The sequence below is a fragment of the Ipomoea triloba genome, chromosome 8 (genome assembly GCF_003576645.1).
Source record: "Ipomoea triloba cultivar NCNSP0323 chromosome 8, ASM357664v1".
NCBI lineage: Eukaryota > Viridiplantae > Streptophyta > Magnoliopsida > Solanales > Convolvulaceae > Ipomoea > Ipomoea triloba.
Window position 1 is genome coordinate 8,935,860 of NC_044923.1, and position 27,465 is coordinate 8,963,324.

At 39.3% G+C, this 27,465-nt stretch overlaps 1 protein-coding gene across 3 annotated transcripts; it reads left to right on the forward strand.

The window, feature by feature from the left end:
* Positions 1-4,083: 4,083 nt before the first annotated feature.
* On the forward strand, positions 4,084-26,794 carry LOC116027493 (altered inheritance rate of mitochondria protein 25-like). 3 transcript variants are annotated; one of them, XM_031269166.1, is made up of 13 exons: positions 4,084-4,337; positions 5,171-5,776; positions 6,504-6,590; positions 7,570-7,611; positions 7,716-7,760; positions 8,915-8,980; positions 9,131-9,187; positions 9,305-9,366; positions 10,656-10,776; positions 11,260-11,331; positions 11,463-11,569; positions 26,176-26,244; positions 26,330-26,794. In XM_031269166.1, exons 2-12 carry the CDS (start codon positions 5,180-5,182, stop codon positions 26,204-26,206), a joined length of 1,287 nt encoding a protein of 428 aa, XP_031125026.1. In that variant the 5' UTR covers positions 4,084-4,337; positions 5,171-5,179; the 3' UTR covers positions 26,207-26,244; positions 26,330-26,794. The 3 variants fall into 3 exon arrangements, with proteins under 3 accessions (XP_031125026.1, XP_031125025.1, XP_031125024.1); XM_031269165.1 differs by having other exon boundaries at positions 4,084-4,369; positions 26,176-26,794; XM_031269164.1 differs by having other exon boundaries at positions 26,176-26,794.
* The last annotated feature ends 671 nt before the right edge of the window (positions 26,795-27,465 follow it).

Here is a 27,465-nt window from a genome sequence, read left to right on the forward strand (position 1 = left end):
GCGTAATCATTGCGTTTCCTCGATTTTCGCCGGTTATATTTTTGAGATCATAACTGTCTCGTTTGCCAGCTATTACGGTTGGCTCTCTAACTGCCCGATATCTTCCACGTGCCACAATCTGAGCGCCCAGCTATTCTTATAAATACTTCTCTCCTTTCCCCCTTCTTCCTTTCAACCTTCCTTCCTCCCTTAGCGTCTTCGCTCTTGTTCTTCCGGCTATCTTCTAATCCCCTTTCACCGCATGTCCACCTGTTGTCTTCTCTCCTAAAGGTCAGTCTCTTTTCCTCCCCCCTTTCTTCGAGCTCCTTTTAGTTTCCTTTACAATTTCGTTTTCTACTACTTCTTCTCTATCTTCGACTTCTCGCTACCAAGGTGACACCATTTTTCTGGCGGACTCCTCTTTTTCTTGCTCGGTGACAGCCATCCAAGCCACCTCCGTCGGCCCGATAATCGACAGAGATTCAGGCTACTTCGAGAACTTAGACTGGCCAGCCGCCTGCCGATCTTCCTTTTCTGTTGTCGACTACCACCATGCCCTCTAGTTACTTGGTACAACGGTGGAGACTCAAGATGTTGGTTGGCGACCGATCACGGACCCCCCAGCGGGTGATTTCGTTGGTATCCATTACCAATCTGTTCGTTGCGGCTTTCGAGTTTCGCTTTTCCCTTCCTCACTACTCTTTTGAATTACTACGGGTCGGTGACCAACACGTACCGCCTAGTCATTGGTTTCCTCACTGTCTTCCATCGCCTAGAGAGGGAAGCTTCTATGGCCTTCTTCCACTAGCTTTTTAACCGGTTTGATCGCTCTCGGGTATGTACAAATCCGTGCTCGGGACGGCCGTAAATTCTTGGACAAGCTGGTGTCCTCTCGTAAGAGTTGGAATGAGGAGTTCTTCTTTGTCCGACCAGCTGCTCCGCACCCAGCCTTTGATTTCCCCCTCGCTTGGGTTGCTTCGTGCTATCGCTTGATAAAAGGCCGCCTTGCCCGGCTGACCTCGAGTAGCTGGTCAAAATCTTGATCGAGGGGGAACCCCTCTCGGTTCGTCGCTGATCGAGACTAAGCGCCATGCAGAGGGCTAATTTACTGTCTGAGGGCGCGACTAACATAGGTTTGCCCCCTATCACATTTACCTGATCACTTGCATTTTCTTCATATTTTTCACATCTTCTACTTTCATTCTCTATGCAATAACGATACTAAGCAGTCTTCCAACAGTTCGGAACATGCCGAAGAGACAGAGGCAGACTAACTGATCGCCCACCATGGTTCACATAGCTATGTGGACCACGATCCTTTTCCATTACATGTGGACTCAATTAGATAAGACTTCCACACGTCTTCTATTCTCGTTGGAATACAAAACCAAGTTAATTAAGCAACTTTCATTGTTGATTTGCCCAATGCAATTGCTACGCTGTTGACAACTAGGTTCCAATTATATAATATTGTGTCTAAAAATATTTTATATATTCTTCTTTTAAAAAATATTTTAGGTAAACATTCCATAGTTAGGGACTAAATTGAGCAACTTTTGTAGTCGATGACCAAAGTGGTGAAATCCTAATAGTCGATGGACCATTTTAGGTAAACATTGTATAGTTAAGGATTAAATTAAACAACTTTGATAGTCGATGGCCAAAGTGGTAAAATCCTAATAGTCGAGTGACTAAAATCGGTATTGACTCAAACTTATGGCAATGAAGTAAAGAGGCATTGTATAAAGTGAGGCTGAACTTGTCTGTTAGTGTTCCCATTGATGCATATAATGTCATCCTCCTTAGTTATAACTTCTCCTGATTATTTTTCATTGTGAAAACAATAATTCTAGGAAGAATATTTGTTTTTTGAAAACAGGAAGAATATTAATATTGAATAGCTTGACTATGTAAAGTACAAGAATGAACTATTTATAGCAATCAAACAGTCCTAGTCATGATAAAAATAGTAAATGATAATATTTCTAATAGAGAAGGAGAAGGAATTATAGTGTGACTAGAATACATAGTCCCAATACGCCACATTAAGCTTGACCTTTAGATCATTGAATCTTGCTGTGGTTAGTGGCTCGGCGAAGATGTCTGCTAGTTGATCTTTTGTAGAGATGAAGTTCACTTGTATTTCTTTTGATGCCACTTTGTCACGAACAAAATGGTAGTCAAATAAGTCCGATAACCTGAAATTTAGGGTTAGGATAAATCCGAACTCGAAAATAAAATAATAAAATAAACGATTAGCCCAAACTAATAAGTGTTCGGCAGTCCGACAAGGCTAGCTCAAAACTGAGTGGGCGGGCCCGATTGACATCTCTAGTTTTAGTATAACCCTAACAAACTACAAATAGATAAATACAAACTTAGTTAGCACCATATTGAATGCATGAAAAGTAGAGAAGGTTTTCTCGAGTATATCCTTATCAGTAATTTTTTTTTCCACATAATAACAACTGAGAGTAAATTTTGAGCATAGTAGAATTATATTCACTCGTAGTTTTAAAATCTTGCAATCGCAAGTGAAGCTAGTTGCAATATACTTTTGGGAGAATTACTGTCCTCTGACGATCATATCTTTCTTTTAAATTTTTCTAGAGTTTAGAGGGTTCTTTCATGGTGAGATACTCATCTTTTAACCCTTGGTCAAGATGATGACTGTTGGTTTTATTTCCCACGGAATGGTCTAACGGCAGACCAACACCACCGGAAAATCGACTAACAGTATAGGAAAATTAATGTAACCTTTCGGCCCTCTTTAGATTGATTGATCGCCTTTGAGCATAATGAATTGCTTATAAGTGTGTTAGACCTAAACCCCTATTTATACAAGCTAGGAGGGATTTCTCCCTTAGGAAACTTCTAAAACACTCATAGGAATTCTTCCCTTATTATTACATTTTAGGTACTTTCCTGATCTATCTCGACCTTCCTTCATAGCTCTTGCTTCCACCGCTAAATTCTTTAGGAAACTTCCATATCGGTCTGCCTCGCCCCTCCTTTCTTACACTGCCTTTCTCGCCCCGACCTAGGCTCCTAGGTCGGTCCAATCCGACTCATCTTTCCTATTTCTTCGGTTCGACCTTTCCTCCATTGTAATCAACTGTTTCAATAGTTATGTTCAATCACTCTCAGTCTAAAATCTTCAGCTGCTTTGTCACATAAGGAACCACCAAGCATATTTGTCTCATTATCGAACTCACGCCCTTCGAGTCAGTCCTTCCAATAGCCGACCTTTCACCAGTCGACCTTCAGCACCCCATCCTGTCTCTCTTCGGACCCTTTCCTCTACCTCCGCTGGTTGTCCCTTGCACCTTGGTCGAGCTTCGAGCCTTTAACCTATCACCCATCAATGACGAATGAAAATCATTGCCTTAGCCCGATCTTGCATCAAGGCATTATTATTTTGTTTGATAGTATCAACGGGTAATTTTTTTTTTCAGATATGTCAAGTCCCACAAACTCAAGACTTGTAAGGTTAGACATATTTGTGATATTGGATAAAATATTATAAAAAAAAATATAAAGAAAACTTACTTATATAGAGATTTTGTGTTCATAATGTGTTGTGAATAATAATAATAACTTAAATTCAGAGCATTAAAGTGGAAGGAGGAGGAATTAATTGTATGAAATTTGGATGATTTCTTGTAACAAAAAGATGGAATAGTCTATCCAGGCGTCCTCACATCTCGGACACTCTGGCCCTACGATTTGTGGAGAGGTTAATCATAGTGACTCAACCGATCAACACTGTCCGATCTTTGATATCTTCTGACAAATTTTACCCTTGCAATATGTTAGCTGCTCATGTGAACAATTTTTTGAATAATTTCCATAATAAAAGATATGAGGGGTGTTTATAGGATCAAAATAAGAATAAATAAATACTCCAACTAACTCTTTTTTCATTACTTATTTTTTTTATTTTTAAATTTAATTTTTGTGTTTTTAATAGTATTTTTAATGTATTTTCTAAATATAAATATATAAATTTTTTTATATTAATGTTAAACTTAATATTATTAAAATTTGAATTAAAAATAATTTTAGACGTAGGTAGTACTATTTATTCAGAAAATGGCCGAGCGTCCGGTTTAGCCAAACTGATTTGTCGTACGCTTTTGGAGCTTTCTACAATGATACCATCGTTTTTGCAAATTTCATTCCAATTTTTTTTCATTCATCTTGATTCTTGATCGATGGTCGATACGTAAATTTTCTTTCAATTTATACGGGCTGAAATCTTGCATTTCTTCGCCTTCTTCTCCGGTGGGCAGGAACACAACACTCTCAAATCTCAGACTCCGACACTAAGAAAACCTCACTCGGCGTTCCCCTTATCGGTGAATGATTACACGATAAACCCTGTCTTTGGGTACCTTTGTTTTGTTCTTTGACATACCAGTTTGGCACCGTTTTTTCCAATTTTTTATTTCACCTTCATGCGTACTTCGGTAAAATTAGTGATATTCAGGGAAGTGTGGCATACTTTAATTTGATGCAGTGATATTATGAACTAAGTTTAAAATTAGAACTTCAGATGACTAACTTTTTGTTTTTAAGGAAAACATATGAGAAAAATCTGTCTTTTGATGCTGATTTCTTGTCTTCTTGTTAAGACTTTTATAAATTTTCACCATTTATATTCGGAATGTGGTTCACTACTCCATGAAATTATGATATATGAGTGTTTGTGATTTTCCATGAGTATATTGTAACTATCTTCTTGATTATACATTATTTCAAAATCATTGCAATCTTTTGATATGATAACATAATTTGAGAAGTCTTTGAGCCAAATACAGAATATTTATAGTGGTCCTGTGATTATGTTCAAAACAAATACAGAATATTTATTGCTTGTTGTTAATTTCTCCATACAAGCTTGTGCAATTTTTTGTATTTTTAGATGTATATTTATGTGCTTGTGTAGTTGTGTGTGTGTATGTTAAGTATTCTACATCTGTATATGCTTGCAAACTGATGCAATTTTATTGTATTCAGGTCATTAAATCCAGGATAATTTGAACATTATCTGCTTCCATCTTGCTATGCAGAAAGTGTTTAATGACATTATCTTCAATTGCTTATATGAACATTTTGGGTTCTGAGTTTGTTTTGAATGTTGCTATATTCTACCTCAATTAATTATGGCATTATATGTGTCTTATAACAGTTTTCTCAAATGAGCTGGAGGCAGCATGTGCGCTGTTTAGCCAGAAAATACAGGTCATCACAATGTTTGATGGCTAACAAGCAAATGAATGGGATTCTGGTTGTTGAAGAGAATCCTTTCTTTTGGTTGAAACTGTATAGAGGATATGTATCATCAATGTTGCCTTCTCAAACTGATCCAAGAAACATATATCTTTCCAAATCGTTGAACTCTGGAAGAAACATGCTATCAGTGGTTAAGCTGTCCGGTTCTGTTGTGAGAAATATCCAAGGCCTGCAGCATCCTCTAATGATCGTATCTCGTCAATTTGGCCAGGGTGCACAAAATGATCCTGATTTGAGCAGAGATTTTTTTGTACAGCTTTGGGTTGCAGATAGAAAGATGAAGCAGTCTGGTGTAAAACGAAGACCAAGAAGTCATAGATTTTTGAACGACGGTGAATCGGGGTCTGATAGCCAATTCTTTTCCAAATTTCCATCTGGAAGACATTTCTCTGGTGCTTCTGCTGCAGAGGAAAAATCCTTTCAAGAAGCAAAGCCAAATCTTAGACAACCACCGCCTAGCCAATCTGTGACGGGTATTCTGCAACCTTCATCACCTGAGGAGGTAAGGTTACCTTGTGTCCTCTCTCCCTGGATTCAAAAAGAACAAAGCTGTCATCCTGTGATAAGATTTTATATGTTTGGTACACTTTAGATTGTTATAATTAGATGAATAGAAACATAACAAACCTTGGACTTCTTTCTTCATTTTCAATGTATTTCTTAAGTGCTTTGTATTAGGTCATGTTTTGTCTCTTATTTACTATATACTTTCTGAACAGTGTAAATAGGGCTGTTTGGTCTGTAATATTCACTTTGAAAATTATGGATCGTTCTATGATTTCTTCTGTAATGTAAAGTCTAAACATGCTTCTCATAGAATTATTTCCTTTCACTTATATAATCTTTTGATTCTTGGTCGTTTTATTGATGAAACTTATTTCTGTCCTCAATCTTTTCAAACTTCACCTTTTTTATGCACTCTTGAATTATAGGGGTGGCAGAGAAACTTGATATTACTTTCGGTTATGGATGTTTAATCATAAAAATATATGAAGCAGTTGTTGATAGTAGGCTGGTGATGATAGTTTTGAAGTCTTAGATATGAATGTGGGAATCTGGTGATTGATAGCTAAAGATTTTAAGTCAAATGTTTAAGCACCCCATCCATGATGAGAGTTCAGTTATAAAAACATTGTATCAATGCAATAACTAAATAATTTTAAGCATCCTGCATTTTATTTCTTGAAATTCTTTGGAAATGACCTGCCTTTCCCTTTTTCTTCTTTCAGGCTATGGTTGCTCCTCTTCTTGCTAGATCCAACTTGCTAATTACTAGAGATATAGAATGGGCAAATCTTGTTCTTGGCTTTGAGCAAGTAAGTTCTAAAATTAATTGATTGAATTGCCTTGAGTATCTTAGATTATTTGGTTTATAGGAAAGATTTCTCTAATTTTGGACTTGAAAACTCTTAGCATGCTTTGGTTAATGTTATTATCTTATTCGATAAAGAATTTCAAATCAAAGACACATCGACAAAAGGGAGGAGGGAACATGTGTTACTTTGCTGAGTTTCTGGCTATGTTGTGTTTTTAAAAATAATTATTGTTGAAATCCTATTTTCATACCAAGCTTCATATTATTAGAGCTTCTATATGCTCCATGCTCATCATTTTGATGATGACAACGTTGCAATATGGAAAGGAGAGGAGAATGGGATAACTCTAACTCTCTAAGCCCTTCAAATCTTTCAAAGATACTTTCTCAAGGTACATTGATGGTTCTACTGATCAAGTTATGTATAAATTGTATATAACTTTGATCAAAGAAGTGCTGAACCCATATAGTATATGCATTTCCTATCAATGTCTATCTGTAGATTTCAAATATTAAGTTCCAATGCATCTGATCAAAGTCTCCCCTCATGTCTAATTTTCATAGAAAATCCTCCTCCCTTTAAATCAACCTTAGATGAACCATTTTATCTGCAATCAAATTTACATTCAGGTTTGGCTAGCTTCCACGAAGGTATTTGTAAGTTCACCAATTCCTCCTGAAAAGTATAAATGATTGAGGCACTTTATTCTATAGTCATTTTGTGGGCAAATTATGGGGCTGGTTATTGATACTATGACCTTCTAAGTTCTACCTAAAGTCATAGGCTAATGCCACTTGACTATAAGGTCTTTGGCAAATTATTTTGCTTTATAGTCATACCACTTCTTTACTTTCTCAAAGTCCTATGCTTTCCAGCTTTTACAAGGATGACTCTGTCCTTCTCCAACTTGTATTCTCCTGCATCATATTGATATTTGGTCTGAAGAGGATGTAATCATTGTATGGCCTCTTAATTGCAGGAAAACCGATATGCTATTGTAGATGTATGCTACCCACAATCGGTATGTACATTATTATCATTTTATTGCTTCGATGCATTGGTTTTTGTTTAGACAAAATGCCTTTCATAACAATGTACTTTCCTACTCTGGAATTGTCTTTTCAGCCTGCAGGTTATATCCGTGAAAAGAGTAATTTGCTTGCAAGACAGGTATAATTTATTTTTGGTTTTCTCTCTATAAAGTCCGTACATGTAGCTTTTGTTCAAATTGTAGGTTTATTCTTTATTTGTTCAAGTTGGAGGTTTTATTCTTTCCTTACAACCAGAAATTTTATAGCTAGTTACTACTTGCCAGTTGCCACGAGCTTTATTTTGTCCAACTATCCAGTCTTACTGATAAGAAATAATGAGTTCAAAGATCTTGCGGGTGGCTGATATCCACTGTCCCCCATTTTAAGTCAGACGCTATTGCTGTTAATCAAGTAGTAGCCTAACATGAGAGATACATAGGGAGAGTGGCTCCTTTTTTCTACAAAATGTGAATTTTGAGATTGACTCAAGTTATCCTAGGACTCACTAGTTCACAGAATTTATCTTCTTTTATTAAGTTCTCACAGTTCTTGCCTTTTTATCAACTCCACAGTTTATTGTTAATTTGTTATTTGAGAAATGAACTTAAATACACCAAAATGCTTGTTGAATTCTATCTTATGGAGAAAAAGGACTATGTAGTGGCAACTAAGCAACAAATAGACATTTTTTATATGCCAACTTTTATGATTTCTATTCTCTATTGCGCTAGAGACCTAGAGTTGTATCAAAGCATTTTAAAACCATCTTATTATTTCTTAAAATAAATACTTGATTGGAAGGAATTTGTTATGGTCGTGTCATGGGGAGAAGAAGGTATAGGAAATTAGGAAGAAGTGAAAGCCTCACTTCAAGGTTGGGTTTGCTTGAGACCCAAAACTTCCTTAGTCTCCTACTCTCCTTTTTATAATAGGGAAAATACAAGACTCGAATAACTAATAATCACTTCAAGACTAGATAACTAATTAAGACAAAGGCTTCTAATTGAATCAAATTAGTAGAACACCTAAAAGACTTAGACAACTAACTATTAAGCAATTTTAATCTTACTAAAACATCTAATGAATAATTGATGAAAATATTGCTGCCTTACTGCATCATATCCATGTCCCCAGCCCGCATCAGAACTGCATCATATCCTTGATTACTCCTAGTACTTTTCTCTCGTGATGCCAAACTGGGTAACTAATAATACTGCATTTTTGTTATCAGCACAGTGCTTTACTGTTTTGAATCTTCTCTATAAAAGAATTGGTTATTTTGCTACTTTGCAGTTGCTTCGCCTAAGACGACCTTTTGTGGCTTATATAACTGATGGTCTGGGTAATGAGCTTTTCAGGGTAAGAATTTCAAGTACCTTTTTCTACATATTTGAACTATCAGGGACTGTAATGTGCTTCTATTTAGGGTGTTTCATGCACACATTACAAGTATCTATATATCTAAATGCTTGACTTTTGTGATTTACCTTCCATTCTGGTTACAATCAGGTACGAAGGCCCTTTTGGTGGATCACCAGCTCAATTTATGCTGAGATAAATGGAAAAGTATGTTATTTGCGCTCCTTAGTAAAAATGGCTTTGTTCTATCTCCTACACTCATCAACATTTTCTTGATAGTGTTGTATATAAGTAGTTTTTATGTCACTAGATATCTGCTTTCAGGAAATAGGAGTAGTCCACAGAAGATGGCATCTCTGGAGAAGAATTTATGATCTGTATTTGGGGTAATATCTTTTTCCTCTGAATGTGATTATCTGAAACCAACATTTCCTTGGAATTGATTGAACTTTAGCTGTCACGTTCAGAAATTGATTGATAGATTTGTTGATATCTTTCACTAGTGATGGCCTCCTATGAGTTACCAGTTGTAGACTTTGCAATTAAGCAGGGACTTAATCTGCAGAAGGCGTTTATGAATGATTTCCTCTTTGCCATAGAATAGGCTGATGTTGCTTAAGATATCACATGTCTGTTTGATAAAGCTTATTTATTCAGATATTGGGATTATGGATTAAATAATTGACTTTTAGCACTTGTCAACAAATATGAACTATGGATTGCATAACATATTTTAGATCATATAAGTCATAAACTGTAATTGCAGTCCATAATCATAAGTTTTATGAAACTACAAAAGCACAAATGGTGAAATAGTGAAATGCATCAGTTTTTGCTGCTTAAATTAGTGTTTTAAAGTTTAATTAATTTTACTGAATTTAAGGGAAAATTATTTGGATATACCTTGATCAAAGGACAAGGCATGCACATGAATTTCTGCATTACACTGTTGATTGATGTTTAATATAGAACATGTGATTCATTAAGCAATAATAATTATACAGAGTAACTGGTAAGAGTTTTAACTCCACATCTTTTATGTTCTTTTTTAAGGAATATATTTAACATAGTTCTTTATAGGATATCAAGCTATATGCTATGAGAGGGAAGATCAGTTTTTTACTGTCTTATTTGATTTTTTCCTGTTAGTGCTGGAAGATCAGTCTAAAGCATAGAAAAGTGCAATTTGTCTCTTAAGTGGAGTCGAAATGGTCTGAAACAAATATGGACTGCCGATCTGTAACTTTTTCTGAGATATTTCAACTTTTAATGCAAGCACACCATTAGATAACTCTTGATTCATAGATTTTTGCCCAAGTAGTGATTTTTTTTTTTTTTCGGGCCTCACAATATGCATAATGTTAATGGTTCTGGTGCTTAACAATAGTATTGAAGTACGAAATTCAGTGTAGCAAATTTCTAATGCTGATCTCTTTCAACTTATTTAGACAATGTTAATGCAAATGCCAAATCTGGTGATCTATTTCAAATTTGTGACAGGACCATATTTCAGGATTTAAGCATCATGGGCATGAAAAAGAAAAGTTTACACTTTTGGTTATATTGTGCTTGTTTTTCACTTCCTGGATGTTGACTCCAGCTAATTTTAATTAATTGTTGTGGCTCATTTCATCAAACTTATCCAAATAATGAAAAGATTTCTATTGTGTTGCAGTAACGAGCAATTTGCTGTGGTTGAGAATCCTGGCTTGTGGAACTGGACGTTTACATTAAAGGACATTGATGGGAAAGTGCTGGCTCAGATAGATCGTGACTGGAGGGGATTTGGTTTTGAGGTTAGTCTTTAGTTTTAGTGGTTTACTTCATTTAGCAAATTTGAATATTGACTTCTCCTGTTATGTATTTATTTATGTTTTATCCCTGAATGGCTTTGGTTGAAACCTTTCAAATATGCATTTGTTTAATGTGTTCATTCTCAAAATGTGTTGCTTCAACATCATCATCATTTTATTTTATTTTATACTGTTTTTATAACATTTACTTAAATAGCTTCTCTTTATCATTCTTGAGCCTTAACTTGGTGGTTGATGGTTTTTCCTCCACAGCCACCAAGTTATGAGAACTGGTACTAACATGTAAAAGCTTCACATTTGCTTCGTTTAACTATGATGAAACATCTCTTATGATCGTCTATATAATAATTAAAATACATTTCTTAGTTGCATGCTTTACAGTACTTTAACTTGACTTCCTACTCAACCCTCTCTAAAGAAATAAAAGAGTATGAATACCTGTTCCTTATAATCTGTATATTGCAGATTTTTACTGATGCTGGCCAGTATGTGATCCAATTTGGTAAAGCTGATTCCAGTATTGCTCCGGTTGGAGGGGTAAACCATCTTATGAAGATTCATAGGTTAGTAAGTTTATTGTTTTTATTCTTCTTCTAAACTATGTTTTTTACTCTCCAATGTNTGTTTTTATTCTTCTTCTAAACTATGTTTTTTACTCTCCAATGTAGATTCAAGAGTTAGATGTAGTTCGTCCACTAACCCTCTCTGAGCGAGCAGTAGCTGTTGCACTTGCTATATCACTTGATAATGATTACTTCTCAAGACATGGAGGCTGGTAAGGAATTTGTTGCTCTTTTCTTTATCTGTTAATACTTGAATTGCTTGCCTTAACACATCGTAAGCCTAGCATTGCTTTGGAAGTGTTAAGAACTAAAAGGGAGAAGCTAGGTTTAGGCAGTAGCTTAAACTCTTATATTTCTATATCTCTTCTTCATATACACATTTATATAGGAGAGAGGGAGAGACTAGACTCCCTAAATCATGCCTTATATATGCTAGTACTCTACAACCTTAATATTATATATTAGGTAAATGATTCACTACCCAAATACAGAGTATTATATATTAGGTAATGATCTACTACCTAATTTACTCCAATATCTCTAGCACTCCCCCTCAAGCTAGAGCATATATATCAATCATGCTGCAGATTGTTAAAAATATCTCACATGAGTGTCTTAGATCTGCTGTTGAAAACTTTGCTGCTATGATGCAATCGGATGGTCCCTCCAATGGATCCTCCTGTCACCAGAGCTGACAACGTCTGTTTAGTTGACCACAAAGCCTACTCTCATTCGGCCACCAAAGGTGTTAACTCGACCACAAAGCCTACTCTCATTCGGCTACCAAAGCTGTCATCTCAACTACAAAGCCTACTCTCATTCGGCTACCGAAGCTGTCAACTTGACCACAAAGCCTACTATCATTCGACCATCAAAGTTGACGCTACTTTTCTTCTCTGGTGAAGGAATGCCACCATCCCAATTAAACACCACAACGCACCTTCAACTCGCACCATAGCATGACTCTAAATATGAGACGAATCCCATAACCCAAACAACACACAAACTAAACTTAAAGACCAAAAATGAACAAACAGCACAAATAACATAAAATCTACTGCCCAAAGCCCAACATATTAAAATGAACCCAAAACAAAGCCTTCTAAACACACCAGCCCACTGTTTTGTTTAAGCCCATCCTTCTCAAGCTCACAAAACCCTTCATCCTTACTGCTGCATAGGTAGTGTCCATGTGCTCCAGTGAGCACTTCTGCAGATGTAGTTACCACTACCACTGCTCCATAGTTACCACCTCCGTATCCATCACCTCTACTGAGTATCTGGCAACGGACGACAGCCAAGGAGAACTCCAAGACAGAATTGATTGATAAATCATACCCGGACCCGTCACGGGGTTAGCATGAGGAATGGGTCGAGGAGTAGTCGACCCGGGAGGTCGGTTGGGCCGACCTCTGGAGGTCCACGAGGCCGAGCTCTGGGCTCGGCCTAGGACCCGGGGGGTCGTGGTTTGATGCGGTTTTTTCGGCATAAGATACGGTCCAGGCTCGCTAGAGGGGTTTTCTCTGGGTTGTTAGGCCTACAACTAGTATATAAACATGTAATATTGTCCAAACAAGATATCTTCTACTTCTTTGTCCTAATACTATCCTGTCTTATCATTACACAACCTTGTAATAGTCTTATCATTTATTCAATATATACAATACTTCTGAGGTACGCTTTGATCCGTTGCTTGTCATACCCCATATAATCTTATCGGGTTTATTGATTCGGGCTACCCGGGTTAATTAAATCCATCATTGGTGCTTTCATTGAGAGCTCGACGTACAAGCTCGAGCGTGCTATTCCTTTTTTTCCACTAGCTATGGCAAGATTTGGATCCAACTTCGGCAACTCCCACGGCTCGCGTGGTAACCGCGCTCCCTCCCGTGCCTGTGAACCTAACGGGACGGCGACTCGTCAAACCCTGCCCGTGAGGTCGGTCGGCGACCTCCGGGACGTCCTCGGGTTTCCAGGAGGGGATGACCGCGCTCCGGCAAGCCACAACCGTATTGACGTAGATCTTGGATGGGTTTCAAGGCAGCCTCGTGTCTCTCCGATCCGGTTCGTCACGGCGAGAGGAGGGTCCGAGCACCCGCCGACTTGGCACACCCGAACGTAACGTCGGTGAGGAGGTCAATTCACCTCGGCCCTCAGCAAGGAAGGGAGGAGACGAGGCCCCTCAAGGTCGGCCTGCGCAACGCGAGACAGGAGGAGCTCGGCCAAACCGGGCTACCAAGTCCGCTTTCGGACTATTGAGCACACGGGTCCCAATCCACGAACGCCTCGATTTCGGACCCCCCAATGAGGCACCCGCCGAGGGGTTGGCTTTGCGAAGGGCCCCGAGCCCTGAGCCCTGCGCTCAACCTCTACGGGAGCAAGCCTTGCGCATAGAGCAATCCGAGGAGACTCGTGGCCGACCCTCGAGCTCCCACAGTAGCGAGATGGAATAGTTACGTAGGCGGATGGATGAGCTCCAACGTAAGTTGGAAGCGCGAGAGGGGTCCCTAGAACCTCAGCAATGTCAGATCATGACCTTTCCACCGTGACCTCGTCCGAAACCCTCCAAAGACGTATGCTGCGTTACTGGATCGAGCGACGCGGTTCGCCGAGGCGGAGGAGGCCGAAAGGAAAAAGAAGGAGGAGGAGCGAGGTCAGCGAGACAAGGCACCCCAAGACAAACATCGCGCATGCCAAGGGGGGTCGCGACTGGCCCCGTTGCGTTGTCTCACTCCCTTAACACATCCTGTGAGTGCTATTCTGGAGCACGCCAAGGTCATGGGCATCGTATCATACCCGGCTGAATGTTTGAAGGTGTCACCCAATGTAAATATTGTCGTTTCCACCGGCAACAAGGGCATGACACCGACGAGTGCATGGTTCTCAAGAGGCAGATCGAGGAGCTCATTCAAAGGGGCTACCTCGGTTAATACGTCTGAAATAAGAGTATGTTGTATATTTCTCTTATTGATTCACTACACACTGATTACATATATATACATCTAAGGATGGAGACAAATGGGGACACTTTTCCTGAAAAAAATACACTAACTACACCCCTGGAAACACTCCAGGAAACACTCCAGATTTTGCTCCATAATATTTCACAATACGTTAGAAGACCGGGGTAAGGTCGACCTCACGGACCGGCCAATGTGTGGAAAAAGAAAGGTGGCCCCGAGCCACCCGCCTCCGGGTGGCGCAAGAGGGAGCTCGGCCAGCTCACGGAGGAGGAGGAGAAGGAGTTGGACGACCCCCACCCTCATGAACACTTCGTTACGCATGGATATTGATAATGAAGGGAAGGAAGTGGATCAGACGAAGTATAGAGGAATTATTGGATCTCTACTATATCTTACGGCCAGTCGACCAAACATATCATTTGCTGTGGGAGTATGTGCTCGGTTTCAGGCCAATCCGAAGGAAAGTCATTTGAGTGCTGCTAAGAAGATTTTAAGATATCTAAAAGGGACTCAGAGTGTGGGACTTTGGTACCCGAAGAGTGACACCTTCGACCTAGTTGGATATTCTGACGCAGACTTTGCTGGTTGTAAAATTGATCGAAAGAGTACATCAGGGACATGCCAATTCTTAGGGGGAAGACTTGTCTCTTGGTTCAGCAAAAAGCAAAATTCTATTGCCACAAGTACTGCTGAAGCCGAATACATAGCGGCTGGTAGTTGTTGTGCACAAATACTATGGATGATACAACAACTCAAGGATTATGGTGTATCTGCCAAGGAAGTAAGCATTATGTGTGATAACACAAGTGCTATCGCCATAACTCAAAATCCTGTATTGCATTCAAGAACCAAGCATATAGATATTAAATATCATTTCATCTGAGACCATGTGGAGAAAAAGGATACTAAACTTGAGTATGTAAATACCGAAGACCAGCTTGCGGATATTCTCACAAAACCGCTTGCCGAAGCAAGATTCTCTACGTTACGGCATGAGCTCGGTATGATAGAGATGAATTAATGAAGAGACAACCGAATCGATCCAAAACTGAAGAGACTCATCAGTTATGACATCTTGAAATTAATGCTCAACAGAATCAGAGTTCACGGATTCACATTAATGGATAGACTCAAAAATCTTGGACGGTTGCAACTTTGATTGGTCATGTCGAAGGAATATCAGCCAATAGGAGAGCTTAAACCTCTCTATAAATAGATCACAACAAAGGAAGGAGGTATCCTAACACCTCTTCTTTTGTGTTATTTTCTATTTTGCAGGAATGGATAAGGGAAAAGGCAAGAAAGCTTGTTCCGAAGAGAAGCCGGTAAAGAAAAGGTTTTCATTTCGGCTCCTGTTGAAGGAAGTTACCAGCAAACTCAATAAATTGAGGGAAGAAAAGGGAGAACCTCTCCAAGGAGACACATATGCACATCCTCTGGAACTTTCTGATTCAGACTCTGAGGATTGCATGCCCAAACCACCAACCATGTCTGTCCCAGGCTTCTACTCTAGAGGATTAGCTCCACCTAACGAAGAGCCTTTCTGGCCAAATCAGGACCTTGTACCAAGACAAACTCCTCCATCCTCCATAAACAACACTGGAGACGATGCTTGGAACGACATCCAAGGATGGTATCAACGGAATCAGGCTCCAAACCAGCCAGAGAATGCAGACTTTGACGAGGACTATCTCCGCTACCTTGAGGAGATGCTCGAGCCAGACGATATATCTGATAAGTCCTCGGTACTTGAGAATGAACCTGGTTATGGACCTATGGCTCCATCCTGGAACCCTGACGCTGCCCCAAGTGCTCCTCCAGCTCCAAGCCCTCCTACCACGGAGAACATTCAAGACAAAGCCTAATGTATACTGCTAACAGCAGACATGCGAAGAACAAGGGCAAGGGCAAGGCAAGAAAGTAGTTGTGGCGCCTTGTAATGAAATCAGGGTTGGGTTGGTTAATCTAGTGTGTTGTCTTGGTGGTCACATATTATCTTTTGAATGAATGGAACTATCTCTCGCTTGTGTAGTGTGTCTCTCGTTTTTCCAAATTATTATATCTTACCGAAGAATGACAAACTCAAAGGCTGAAACACTATCGGTACCGAAGACTGATAAAGCACAAAGCATATGGTGATAACCGAACTCATACTAACCGAAGGATTGAGCTACCAAATCCTTAACCTATGCATTTCCTATGATCGAAGGGTCACAAATGTATCGTGTTGAACAAGTTTCTTGGAGAAACCCTTTTATGACCGTTTAACTTAAGAACGTGGGATCGTGATGATACACGTGTCGATGCCCTATTCGCTGAAAATGCCGAAGCATGCGCTCCAACTTTTCTGAACGGACAGACATGAAAGGACGGGCCATCAAAGATGTGATGGTAAAATGAGTGCTTTTCTCTCTCTTCATTAAATGGCAATTTCATCTTATGGGAAAAATACCCTTATCAGTACAAACCACGACTATGGCTTTATGCCATTTTTGCCCCCTCATTAAAGGGCATTTAATGGTTTTTTTCCTATATTCATAAATTCGCTCCATTTTCTCTAAGATGATCCGATCTACTATTTCTCACCATATATAATCACTCACACCGTTCACTTTTCACCTTTTACCCTCCCAAAAGCACCGTTACCCTCAAAAACCGTAAAACCTCTTCAAAAACACCAAGTGTTGGCTATCATGTCGTCATCAAGATCAAGTTCTTCGTTTGGAAGTTCAAGCTCTTCTTCCGATGAGGCTCCGATACTCATGCCCACCTCCAAAACCTTCACCCTCGCCGGAAAAGATCAAGACTAATCAAGAAACTTTCAGACCACCAAAGATTATAACTCGTCCATGTGAGGATGTGGAAGTTTTCAAATTCTTCTCCACCACTGTTAAGGGTCAGAAGTCCAACCACTGCATGGTTAAAGCCGGTTTGATGCTCGATGTCAAAGGCTTCCTTGACAAAGATTTTGGAAATCACGTGGCTAATTGTCTCAAGGACGGCAATCTCTACAAGTTTGTCACTTTTAAACATAATGCTTGGTATCCTATTGATGTGACACAGTTTTACATTAATGCTGAGGTACAAACTGTTAATGGCATTCACGAAATGCATTCAGTAATTCATGGTACTGAGGTGGTTGTTACTCATGAAGATATAAGGAGAGTTTTTGATTTTCCTGTCTGTGGGGATGGCTTTCATCCAGATTGTTCTGGAAAGGAGTATAGCATAAAGAAAATGTGGAAAAAGATGAAGGGTCATTCTCAACCCTCATCCTTTCCATCCATTTTAAAGACAAAGATGCTGAAAATGGACTATGAATTTGTAGTGGACATCCTGAATTAGATTGTTGAGAGTAAACAATTTGGTACTGATGATATATCGGACAAGAAGATGCGAATGTTGTGTGCTCTTTTTGGATAATTATCCTGTTGATTGGTCAAAGGTGATATTTGCCTTTTTAGTTGAAAATGTTCAAACGGGTGTTAATCCTACATCCGGATGGATAGTCAAAGTTCTCGGCTATGGGTTCATGATCGGTGCCATTCTGAAAGATAAGAAGGTGAAACTGCGCACTGGAACTGCATCTCATCGAACTCATTATCACATGGCCTCAAATCCTCCTAATTATCTCAAGAGAAAGGTAGATGAATTGGAAGCTGCCCTAAGGAAGGAACAGAAGAAATCAAAATCAGTCCTCAAAAAGCTCAGTTGGACAGGGGGGAACTGAAGTGGCTAAAGGTCATGGCTCGGAAGGCTCCACACATCAGCCGAAGATACAACCCGAGTCATCAAAACAAAAAGGCTCCAGACATACTGAATCCTCAAAAACACACCACCAAGTCTTTATCTGAGGAAGAAACAGATAAATCCTCCAAAAAGCGCAAGGCAGGAGATTTGGAAGCTGCCCAAAGAAAGAACTCAAAGAAACACAAATCCAAACCCTCTAAGGGTTCGGCTGAGAAGGAGTTCGCCGAAACCTCTGAAAGTCACAAGTCTGATAGATCAAAAGGAAAGCAAGTCGAATCCTCTCATGAGGAAGAGTCAAAGGCATCAAAAGAAGTAACTAAGAAGCGGAAGGTAAAACAACTTAAACGTCTGAAAAAGAAGCAAAGGAGAGATCGGACTGAAGAAGTTGAAGCGGATCATGAGACACAATCAGCTGCTGTCTTACCAGCAGAAGAAGAACCGAGGGATGCTCACCCTGAAGTTTGTCACCGAGTGCTTCCTCCATCTCTTTATCTCTCTAAGGAGGACAGTGACAAAGAAGATCAAATGCCTCTTACTAGGCTGATGAGAACAAAGACTCCTCAAACTGAATTGCTCGCTGCACAACCTGTTTCTGAGTCAGTACCACCTCCCGAACCATTCATTGCTGAACCAGAAAGCCTAATTGCTCCCATGCCCAGAGCATGACATCTGGCAATCACTTTGCCGCGCAACAGAAATGAGTCAGATTCTGAATCCACCATGATAGAGGATGACTCTGAGGGGAAGTTGTTGAAGTTTGCTATCAATCCTATCGTCCGATGCCAGAGATAGTCCGAAGACAGATTTCAGAACATATGTCTCCTTTTATGGCCCATATCATGCTCACTCCAATCATTATTGTGTGGACCATGGTCCACATAGCTGTGTGGACCATACTATTAAATAATGCACATTCAATATAAAAATAATGTACATTCAGTACAAAAATAATGTACATTTAGTACATTAAAAATGTACATTTGATTATGGTCCACATAGCACAATAATTTGCTATGCTCACTCTTGACTATGTTCATAGACATATTTATTTACAATGGCCATCTGTCTCAACTATCCGAATTGAAGAAATTTCATCTGAAACACCGAATAGTGAAATATCCGAAGCTTTTTGGAGGGTTTATCTGTTTCTTCCTCAGATAAAGACTTGGTGGTGTGTTTTGAGGATTCAGTATGTCTGGAGCCTTTTCGTTTTGATGACTCGGGTTGTATCTTCGTCTGATGTGTGGAGCCTTCCGAGCCATGACCTTTAGCCACTTCAGTTTCCCCCTGTCCAACTGAGCTTTTTGAGGACTGATTTTGATTTCTTATGTTCCTTCCTTAGGGCAGCTTCCAATTCATCTGCCTTTCTCTTGAGATAATTAGGAGGATTTGAGGCCATGTGATAATGAGTTCGATGAGATGTAGTTCTAGTGCGCAGTTTCACCTTCTTATCTTTCAGAATGGCACCGATCATGAACCCATAGTCGAGAACTTTGACTATCCATCCGGATGTAGGATCAACACCCGTTTGAACATTTTCAACTAAAAAGGCAAATATCACCTTTGACCAATCAACAGGATAATTATCCAAAAGAGCACACAACATTCGCATCTTCTTGTTCGATATATCATCAGTACCAGATTGTTTACTCTCAACAATCTTATTCAGGATGTCCACTACAAATTCATAGTCCATTTTCAACATTTTTTTCTTTAAAATGGATGGAAAGGATGAGGGTTGAGAATGACCCTTCATCTTTTTCCACATTTTCTTTATGCTATACTCCTTTCCAGTTCAATCTGGATGAAAGTCATCCCCACAGACAGGAAAATCAAAAACTCTCCTTATATCTTCATGAGTAACAACAACCTCAGTACCATGAACTACTGAATGAATTTCGTGAATGCCATTAACAGTTTGTACCTCAGCATTAATGTAAAACTGTGCCACATCAATAGGATACCAAGCATTATGAACGTTGGACAAAAACCCTTAAATGCCCTTTAATGAGGGGGCAAAAATGGCATAAAGCCATAGTCGTGGTTTGTACTGATAAGGGTATTTTTCCCATTAGATGAAATTGCCATTTAATGAAGAGAGAGAAAAACACTCATTTTACCATCACATCTTTGATGGCCCGTCCTTTCATGTCTGTCGGTTCAGAGAAGTTGGAGCGCACGCTTCGGCATTTTCAGTCTTATTAATGTGTATAATTCGTAAGGAGGTGAGCTCGGGTTTTAGACCAAGCCGGGAATCGGTTCTTTAGTCTTTCGGGTGTTCCTAAAAGTCCTTTCTCCTCCATAAATGCGGGTAATTATAGGGAGCCTCGAGTGAGGGATTCCGGACTTCCGGCATGGTGCACACGTGGGGGGCATGCAGTGTCGACCTCTAACCCCGGCTTGTGGCCACACACGTGTCCGTTAACCGCTGGGCCGGCAGGTCGGTGATGGACGGTTGAGGGGTACAGATCGGTTCTGTCAGGTCGGGAGGTCGGGTAGTGTAATTTAGGTCGATACGGTACCGCAGGTCTACCGTACACCTATGTGTATTGCCCTATCAGAAGCAATATGAAGAGCTGCTTGGTTGTCACATATTAATGTCATTTGAGCGACCTGGCCACACTGTAACTCTTGAAGTAAATGCTTCAGCCATATCAACTCACACGTGACAAGAGCCATAGCACGGTATTCAGCTTCAGCACTGGATCTGGCAACAACATCTTGTTTCTTACTCTTCCAAGATATAAGATTACCACCAATGAGTACACAGTAACCTGAGGTAGAGCGTCTGTCAAAAGGACAACCAGCCCAGTCTGCATCAGAATATCCCACAACTTGAGCATGTCCTCTATCTTCATACAGTAAATCTTGCCTTGGGGCTCTTTTGATGTACCTCAGAACCCGAACAGCAGCATCCCAATGAGTATCACAAGGACTTTTAAGAAACTGGCTTAATACACTGACTGCAAAGGAAATATCTGGTCGAGTGATTGTGAGATAATTCAATTTCCCGATTAGTCTCCTGTATCTCTCTCGGCCAGGCAATAGCTCCCCCTGTCCTGGTAGAAGTTTAACATTTGAATCCATTGGATTATCCACAGGTCTACAATCCAACAAACCAATTTCTTCTAAAATATCCAAGGCATACTTCCTTTGAGAGATAAGTATACCACTGTGAGACTGAGCTACTTCAATACCAAGGAAATATTTCAGTTTGCCCAAGTCCTTAGTCTGGAATCGACTGAAGAGATACTCTTTCAGTTTGGATATGCCTTCTTGATCACTTCCTGTAATAACAATGTCATCTACATACACAACAAGATATATGCATTTCCCACTAGAATGGCGATGGAACACAGAATGGCGATAGAACACAGAATGATTAACTTCACTCCGAACCATACCAAACTCACACACTTCTGAGCTAAATCTCCTAAACCAAGCTCCTGGAAATTTCTTTAAACCATACAAAGAGCGGCGAAGCTTACAAACCAAGATAGAAGACTCCCCCTGAGTAACAAACCCAGGTGGTTGCTCCATATAAACCTCTTTTTTAAGATCGCCATGTAGGAAAGCATTCTTGATATCCAACTGGTGTAGGTCCCAATGGTTAATGGCAGCCAGAGACAACAAGCGGACTGATGCAATTTTAGCTACAGGAGAAAAAGTATCAGTATAATCCAAACCAAAAATCTGGGTGTAGTCTGTAGCCACCAGCCTTGCTTTAAGGCGATCAATCTTACCATCAGGGCCAACCTTCACAGTATAAATCCATCTACACCCGACAACAGTCTTACCCACAGGGAGAAGGACCAACTCCCATGTGCCACTGGATTGAAGAACCTCCATTTCTGTCAACATGGCTTGGCGCCAACCTGGATTCGAGAGCACCTCACCAGTAGTCTTGGGTATAGGCACAGAAGACAGATGAGAAAGGAAGGCATAGTATGGAGAAGACACACGATGATAGCTCAAGAAAGTTTATATGGGATGAGGGTTACGAGAAGAACGTGTACCTCTACGGAGATCAGTAGATGCCTCAGTGGGATCAGTGACAGATTCCAGTGTAAGTGGTAGAACCGCAGTAGGAGGATCAGATGGCCCGGGTGAGTCAACAGGAGTCTCAGCAGGTGTAGGGCGAGGACGGCGTTGATATACCTGAAGGGGGCGGTTAGGGGTAGCTGGAGGATCAGCTAGAGAACCAATGTAAGGAATATGGAGGACTTCTCGAACGGTGTCTTTTGGAGAAGGCGGGAAGAAAGGGGATACTCAATAAAGGTGACATCTGCAGACACAAAGTGTCATTTGAGTGACCGAGAATAACACCTATAACCCTTTTGTAGCCTGGAATAGCCTAAAAGTACACACTTAACAGCTTTAGGATCCATCTTTGACCGTCCTGCTGTCATGTCATGGACAAAACAAACACACCCAAAAACATGAGGAGGAGGAAAAAGATCAACATAAGGATACACAATGAAATACGGGGTAAGGTTGTTTAAAATAGAGGGTGGCATGCGATTGATCAAATAACATGCAGTAAGGATAGCATCAGCCCAAAAATGAGAGGGAACATGAAAATGCAATATCATAGTACGAGCAATTTCTACCAGATGCCTATTTTTTTTTCTCTCAGCAACCCCGTTCTACAAAGGTGTGTAAACACAGGACTTTTGGTGTAACATACCTCGAGATTGCATAAAGGATTGGAAAGGAGCAGATAGATACTCTTTGGCATTGTCACTACGTAAAACACGGATGGGAGTACCAAATTGGGTTTGTATTTCATTGCAAAAATTCTGAAAGATATTGAACAACTCGGAACGATTTCTCACAAGGAAAACCCAAGTACATCGTGAATAATCATCAATAAAGGTTACAAAATAATGGAAACCTAAGGTAGAATTGACTCGATAAAGACCCCAAACATCTGTATGCACTAAATCAAAGAGGGACACAGCTCGATTATTGACTCTCCTCGGAAAAGACTTACGGGATTGCTTTCCAAGATGACACGACTCGCAATCTAAAGACTCAATAGAGATACCCAGAACCATCCGTTGAAGTTTGGGAATACACACTGTGGACAAGTTAATTGGAAGTGAAAACTATGCATCATGGGCTGCGTCTGTCAAACTGTGGTTCAAGGGGCAAGGTGTGTCTGCACATTTAGATGTGAAAGATGTGGATGATAAAGCAAAAAAGGATGAATACACACTTATGGGAATACACACTGTAATGTCCACACACTGTCTAGCAAAAGAAAAACCAAACAATCCAACTTATAAACACACTTAGCTGGCAAGAGATGGTCCAACACAACCAGACATAGATTCGCCGAAGAGGAGCGAAGATGGCCGGCGGACGACGGCAGGCGACTGGTGGCCGGCGGTGGTGACCGGCGACAACGGTGGAAGCTGGCGGCACAGATCGAAGCGCCTCCTCAGCCTGAGACCAATGGTGGCAGCGGCGATCCAATCGGAGACCGGAGGAGGGAGATCTGGCCGGAAAACTCTTGGACTCTCGGCGGTGGACGGCGACCGGGTTTGGAGCCGGAGACTCGCGACGATGTTCCTAAGGGGCCTGTGGTGTTGGTTTGGAGAAATACCACAGGACTGGAGGTGGAACGTGAAGATTGGCGCGGTCGGCTATTGTAACTCCGGCGGCAATGGCGGCGGCGGCTTATGTCCTAGGGTTTAGGCTTTGATACCATGTAAAATAAGGTATATTCATATATTTCTATGTGTATAGAACTGTACAGACTACCACTACTTGTACAAGAATAAGGAAAACCCTAATGGGCTAATCTATAAACGGGCTTAGGGTTTAACACTCCACAACCCTAATATTATATATTAGGTAATGATTCACTACCCAAATATAGAGTATTATATATGAGGTAATGATCCACTCCCTAATTTACTCCAATATCTCTAACAGGAAGAAATGTACTGTTGCACAAAATATATGCTGATAACTGAGAACAAAGGCTAAAATGAATCAATCCTGACACAAAATGTTAAAACTTGATTTTATTGAAGTAATGTTTGATTCTTGAGCTCAAATTTCAGGATTAGACTATTACAAGTTAAGGATTTAACTTGAATTCTTCAAAATGGCCAATGTTTTGTAATATATGTGTATGTGTGTACATATATAAATGAGAGAGAGGGAGATGTGGGGAGGCAACCCTGGCTTAAGCTTAAGGGATCAATCCCCAGTTCATACATTTTTGAGTTTGAGGTGTATTAGTCCCTTTATTGAGGGTTTTTAGGCTTCTTGATTAAGGGGTTTATGTATTAGTTTCCTTTTTGAGTTGATGTAGAAAAATTGTGATTATATCATTATTCATTGACTCAGTATTGAGTTGAGGTGTATTAGTCCCTTTAAAATTGTAAATTGTAATAACTGTACCATCGTACTCATCATTTCGAGCAATACAGGTGTGCGCATTACCTATAAATTGATACAAATTGAATTTGGGTTAGAAATGTGATTCTACCTTGAATTGCTCAGTCTAAGCTTACCATTGGACATCTGCTGTCTTCATTTCCTAGAAGTTATTACACCATTTTTATGGACATCAGGTCAAATGGAATTAATTATATCAGATTGCAAATCCTAGAATAACACTTTGATTCCGTCCTTGTCATTGAGGAGTGGTGAGAACTTTAGTCAATAAAATGTCATAATATTGAGGGGCCTTCATAACCGTGTATTGAAGGAGCCTTTAATTTGAGTCCGGATATATACAGTTTTTCCTTGGGTCTAAGGCTATCCTTATCCTTACAAATCGTCTCACTTTCAAAAGTGGATCCTACTTCCACATCACTAAATCACTAAATGTCTAAATTTGCAATTCATTTACTATTCACACTACATCCCAATTTCACATCACTTTAAAAAATTAATATATATATATATATATAACATTAAAGTATTAACCAAAAAAAAAAAAAAACAAAAACATAAAGGTACACGTGGGGTAGCTTTTGTTGCCATAGCAAACTTGTTACTTTAGCAAGTTTTCCAGCCACGTGGATTTCAAACAAAATAAGCAATGCTTATTTATTTATTTATTTTTTATTATATTTATTTACTTATTTTCCACATCATCTTGCAAGTCCAACATTGGCTGGGATAAGGCCAGCCTAACTTGAAGCAAATTGAGATTGGGGTCGAACCTGAAATGTTTGAGTCAAATCTACATAACAATCTCTACACGCATTCCAAAACATTGGAAGTGTTTGAGTTGATTTAATCTCATTGAAGCCCTATAGAGAACATAGCTCATATATGGTGATTGCATATTGTCTACATCTAAACACTTAGCCATTTATCTTACTGACCTAACTCTGCCTTATTCCTTTTGATTTACGACGCTTAGTCATATTTCTTCAATATACTTGTTAAAAGAAGTGTTTCTTCATCCTACCCAAATTGTGCCATATCTTGAAGGGAGAACAATAGTGTACATGACCATAACTTTTATTACTCACTCAATTGTTGTTTCAAATTTGGATCTTGAGTGAGGTAACTAATTTCTTCATTTACAAGGTTATGAATTTATTATCTATCAATTTTTCTTAGTAAGTTGCATTTGGAACTTTAGTATAGGAAATACATCTATATTCCTTCTGTGCTTGATTTTTCTCTATTACCTTTCCCTCCCAAAAAGCTTGGTTACATGTGCCTCTGTTTCTTTTGGAATCTGGAACTACCTTGCTTGTTTGGCCTTCAATACATGAGCGACAACACAGCATGCTGGAGTCAAGGCTTTGAATTGTGACTAGAATGATTAGGAAATGAAGAGATATCTGGTTGCTGGTAGTTTGTTTGCTTATTTAACATTCCTTGTCCTTTCAACTCTGGAAAGTTGTTTCTGGGTGCATTCTTCTTCACTTGTAATGCTTTCTTGTTAATTTAAATCGAAGGGACAAAAGAAAAAAAGTGCAGTTGTCAGACATGCTTAGTGCTGACTATTTTGTATATTATGCAAGGGGTCATACTTATCTTCAGAAATTAATAAATTGTGCCTGTTTAATTATGCTTAATATATTTTTGTGTGAGAAAATGCTTTACTAACTGTCTCGAATTGATGGCAGGGGAATTCCATTTGTTGAAGTTGGTGAATGAACCATATTCTGCTATTGCTTGCAAGTCATCTGCTTAAGGTGAGGATTAAAGTATGCAAAAAGGGGAAATTCTGTACAGTAATATAAAGACGCTTCTATCTCCTAACCATGGTGTACTGAATAGCAAATCTATACTACGTTTGAGTCACAAGTCCTGCCAAATCAAGAGTGAAGTTTGAAATCAGGTAAATACACTTGGATAACATTCTTAACTGCTGCAAATGATAAGGTCTTATTGATTGAATTGATTATGGACTGTTGTCATATCACAATGGAAGTTATTTATCTAATTACCATCAAGCCTCTATATTTTTGTCCAAACGAAAAATTCTCGATAAAATAGTTTGGATTGGCTCATCTTATAACACCAGTCAAGCATACGAAGTTGTGCTGGTATGGTTAGTCTATTGACCTTAGCAAGCCAAGAACTTGCCAATATTTAGTGAATTTGCAGAGCCATATTCTTGGTTGGGTAGCTATTTCAACTTGTACAAATATGAAATCTTAATCTGATGGAATTGAATATTGGCTCATGTTTGTTTTTAATATCTAATATGTATGAATGGACATGGAACAATATTAGTTGCTACTTGCAAGGAAAACATTCTTTTTAGCTAGGAAAATGGTGTACTCACACCCTTGTGAGTGTACTATTCTTGAAAATGTTGTATTCTGACGTATTCTGTGAATCAAACATGCATAAGTATACTATCTTGTGAGTTTGGGAATGATATTCATTGGAGTCCATGTGATGATGGGGTCGTCTTGTTGAGGGGTGGGTGAACTTTTCATGTGATTCAACTATTCAAGTGTACTAATTCTCACATCAGATGTGTGTTAGAAAGGTTAGTGTTTTAGATATGGGATGACTAGAGATAGCCGATAGGGTAACTGTCTTTTTAACCATTCTCGAACTTATATTTGAATACATTTAGAGCTATTTGAACTCGGTTTGTCGTTGATCACAAAAAATGAAGGGATGGAGACTTGGCGGTGGCATTTCTATAAATAGTAAAAGTTTGAATGAATAAACTGTGTAAATGATGCATGGCAGTGGCTTCTTGATCTATTCATGTGTATTTAAGCTAAAACAAATATGATTTTTTTTTTAATAAAAAAAATGATGCGATTTTACAAAAAAATAATGCATTAAAATCTTTTATATATTTATAAAAATTTCACTGCATCTTTAATCCCTATATTTCTGCATATTTTAACAAGTTTTCTCCGAAGTGAAGTTTTTTCCCATTTTCATCACTA

What these genes read in the sequence shown, in the direction of transcription:
- LOC116027493 (XM_031269165.1), top strand. Translation starts at nt 5,180, where the DNA reads ATGAGCTGGAGGCAGCATGTGCGCTGTTTAGCCAGAAAATACAGGTCA. An exon ending in ATGTATGCTACCCACAATCG is followed by an intron (nt 7,612 to 7,715) that starts GTATGTACATTA and finishes TTGTCTTTTCAG; the next exon opens with CCTGCAGGTTATATCCGTGA. An exon ending in ATGCTGAGATAAATGGAAAA is followed by an intron (nt 9,188 to 9,304) that starts GTATGTTATTTG and finishes ATCTGCTTTCAG; the next exon opens with GAAATAGGAGTAGTCCACAG.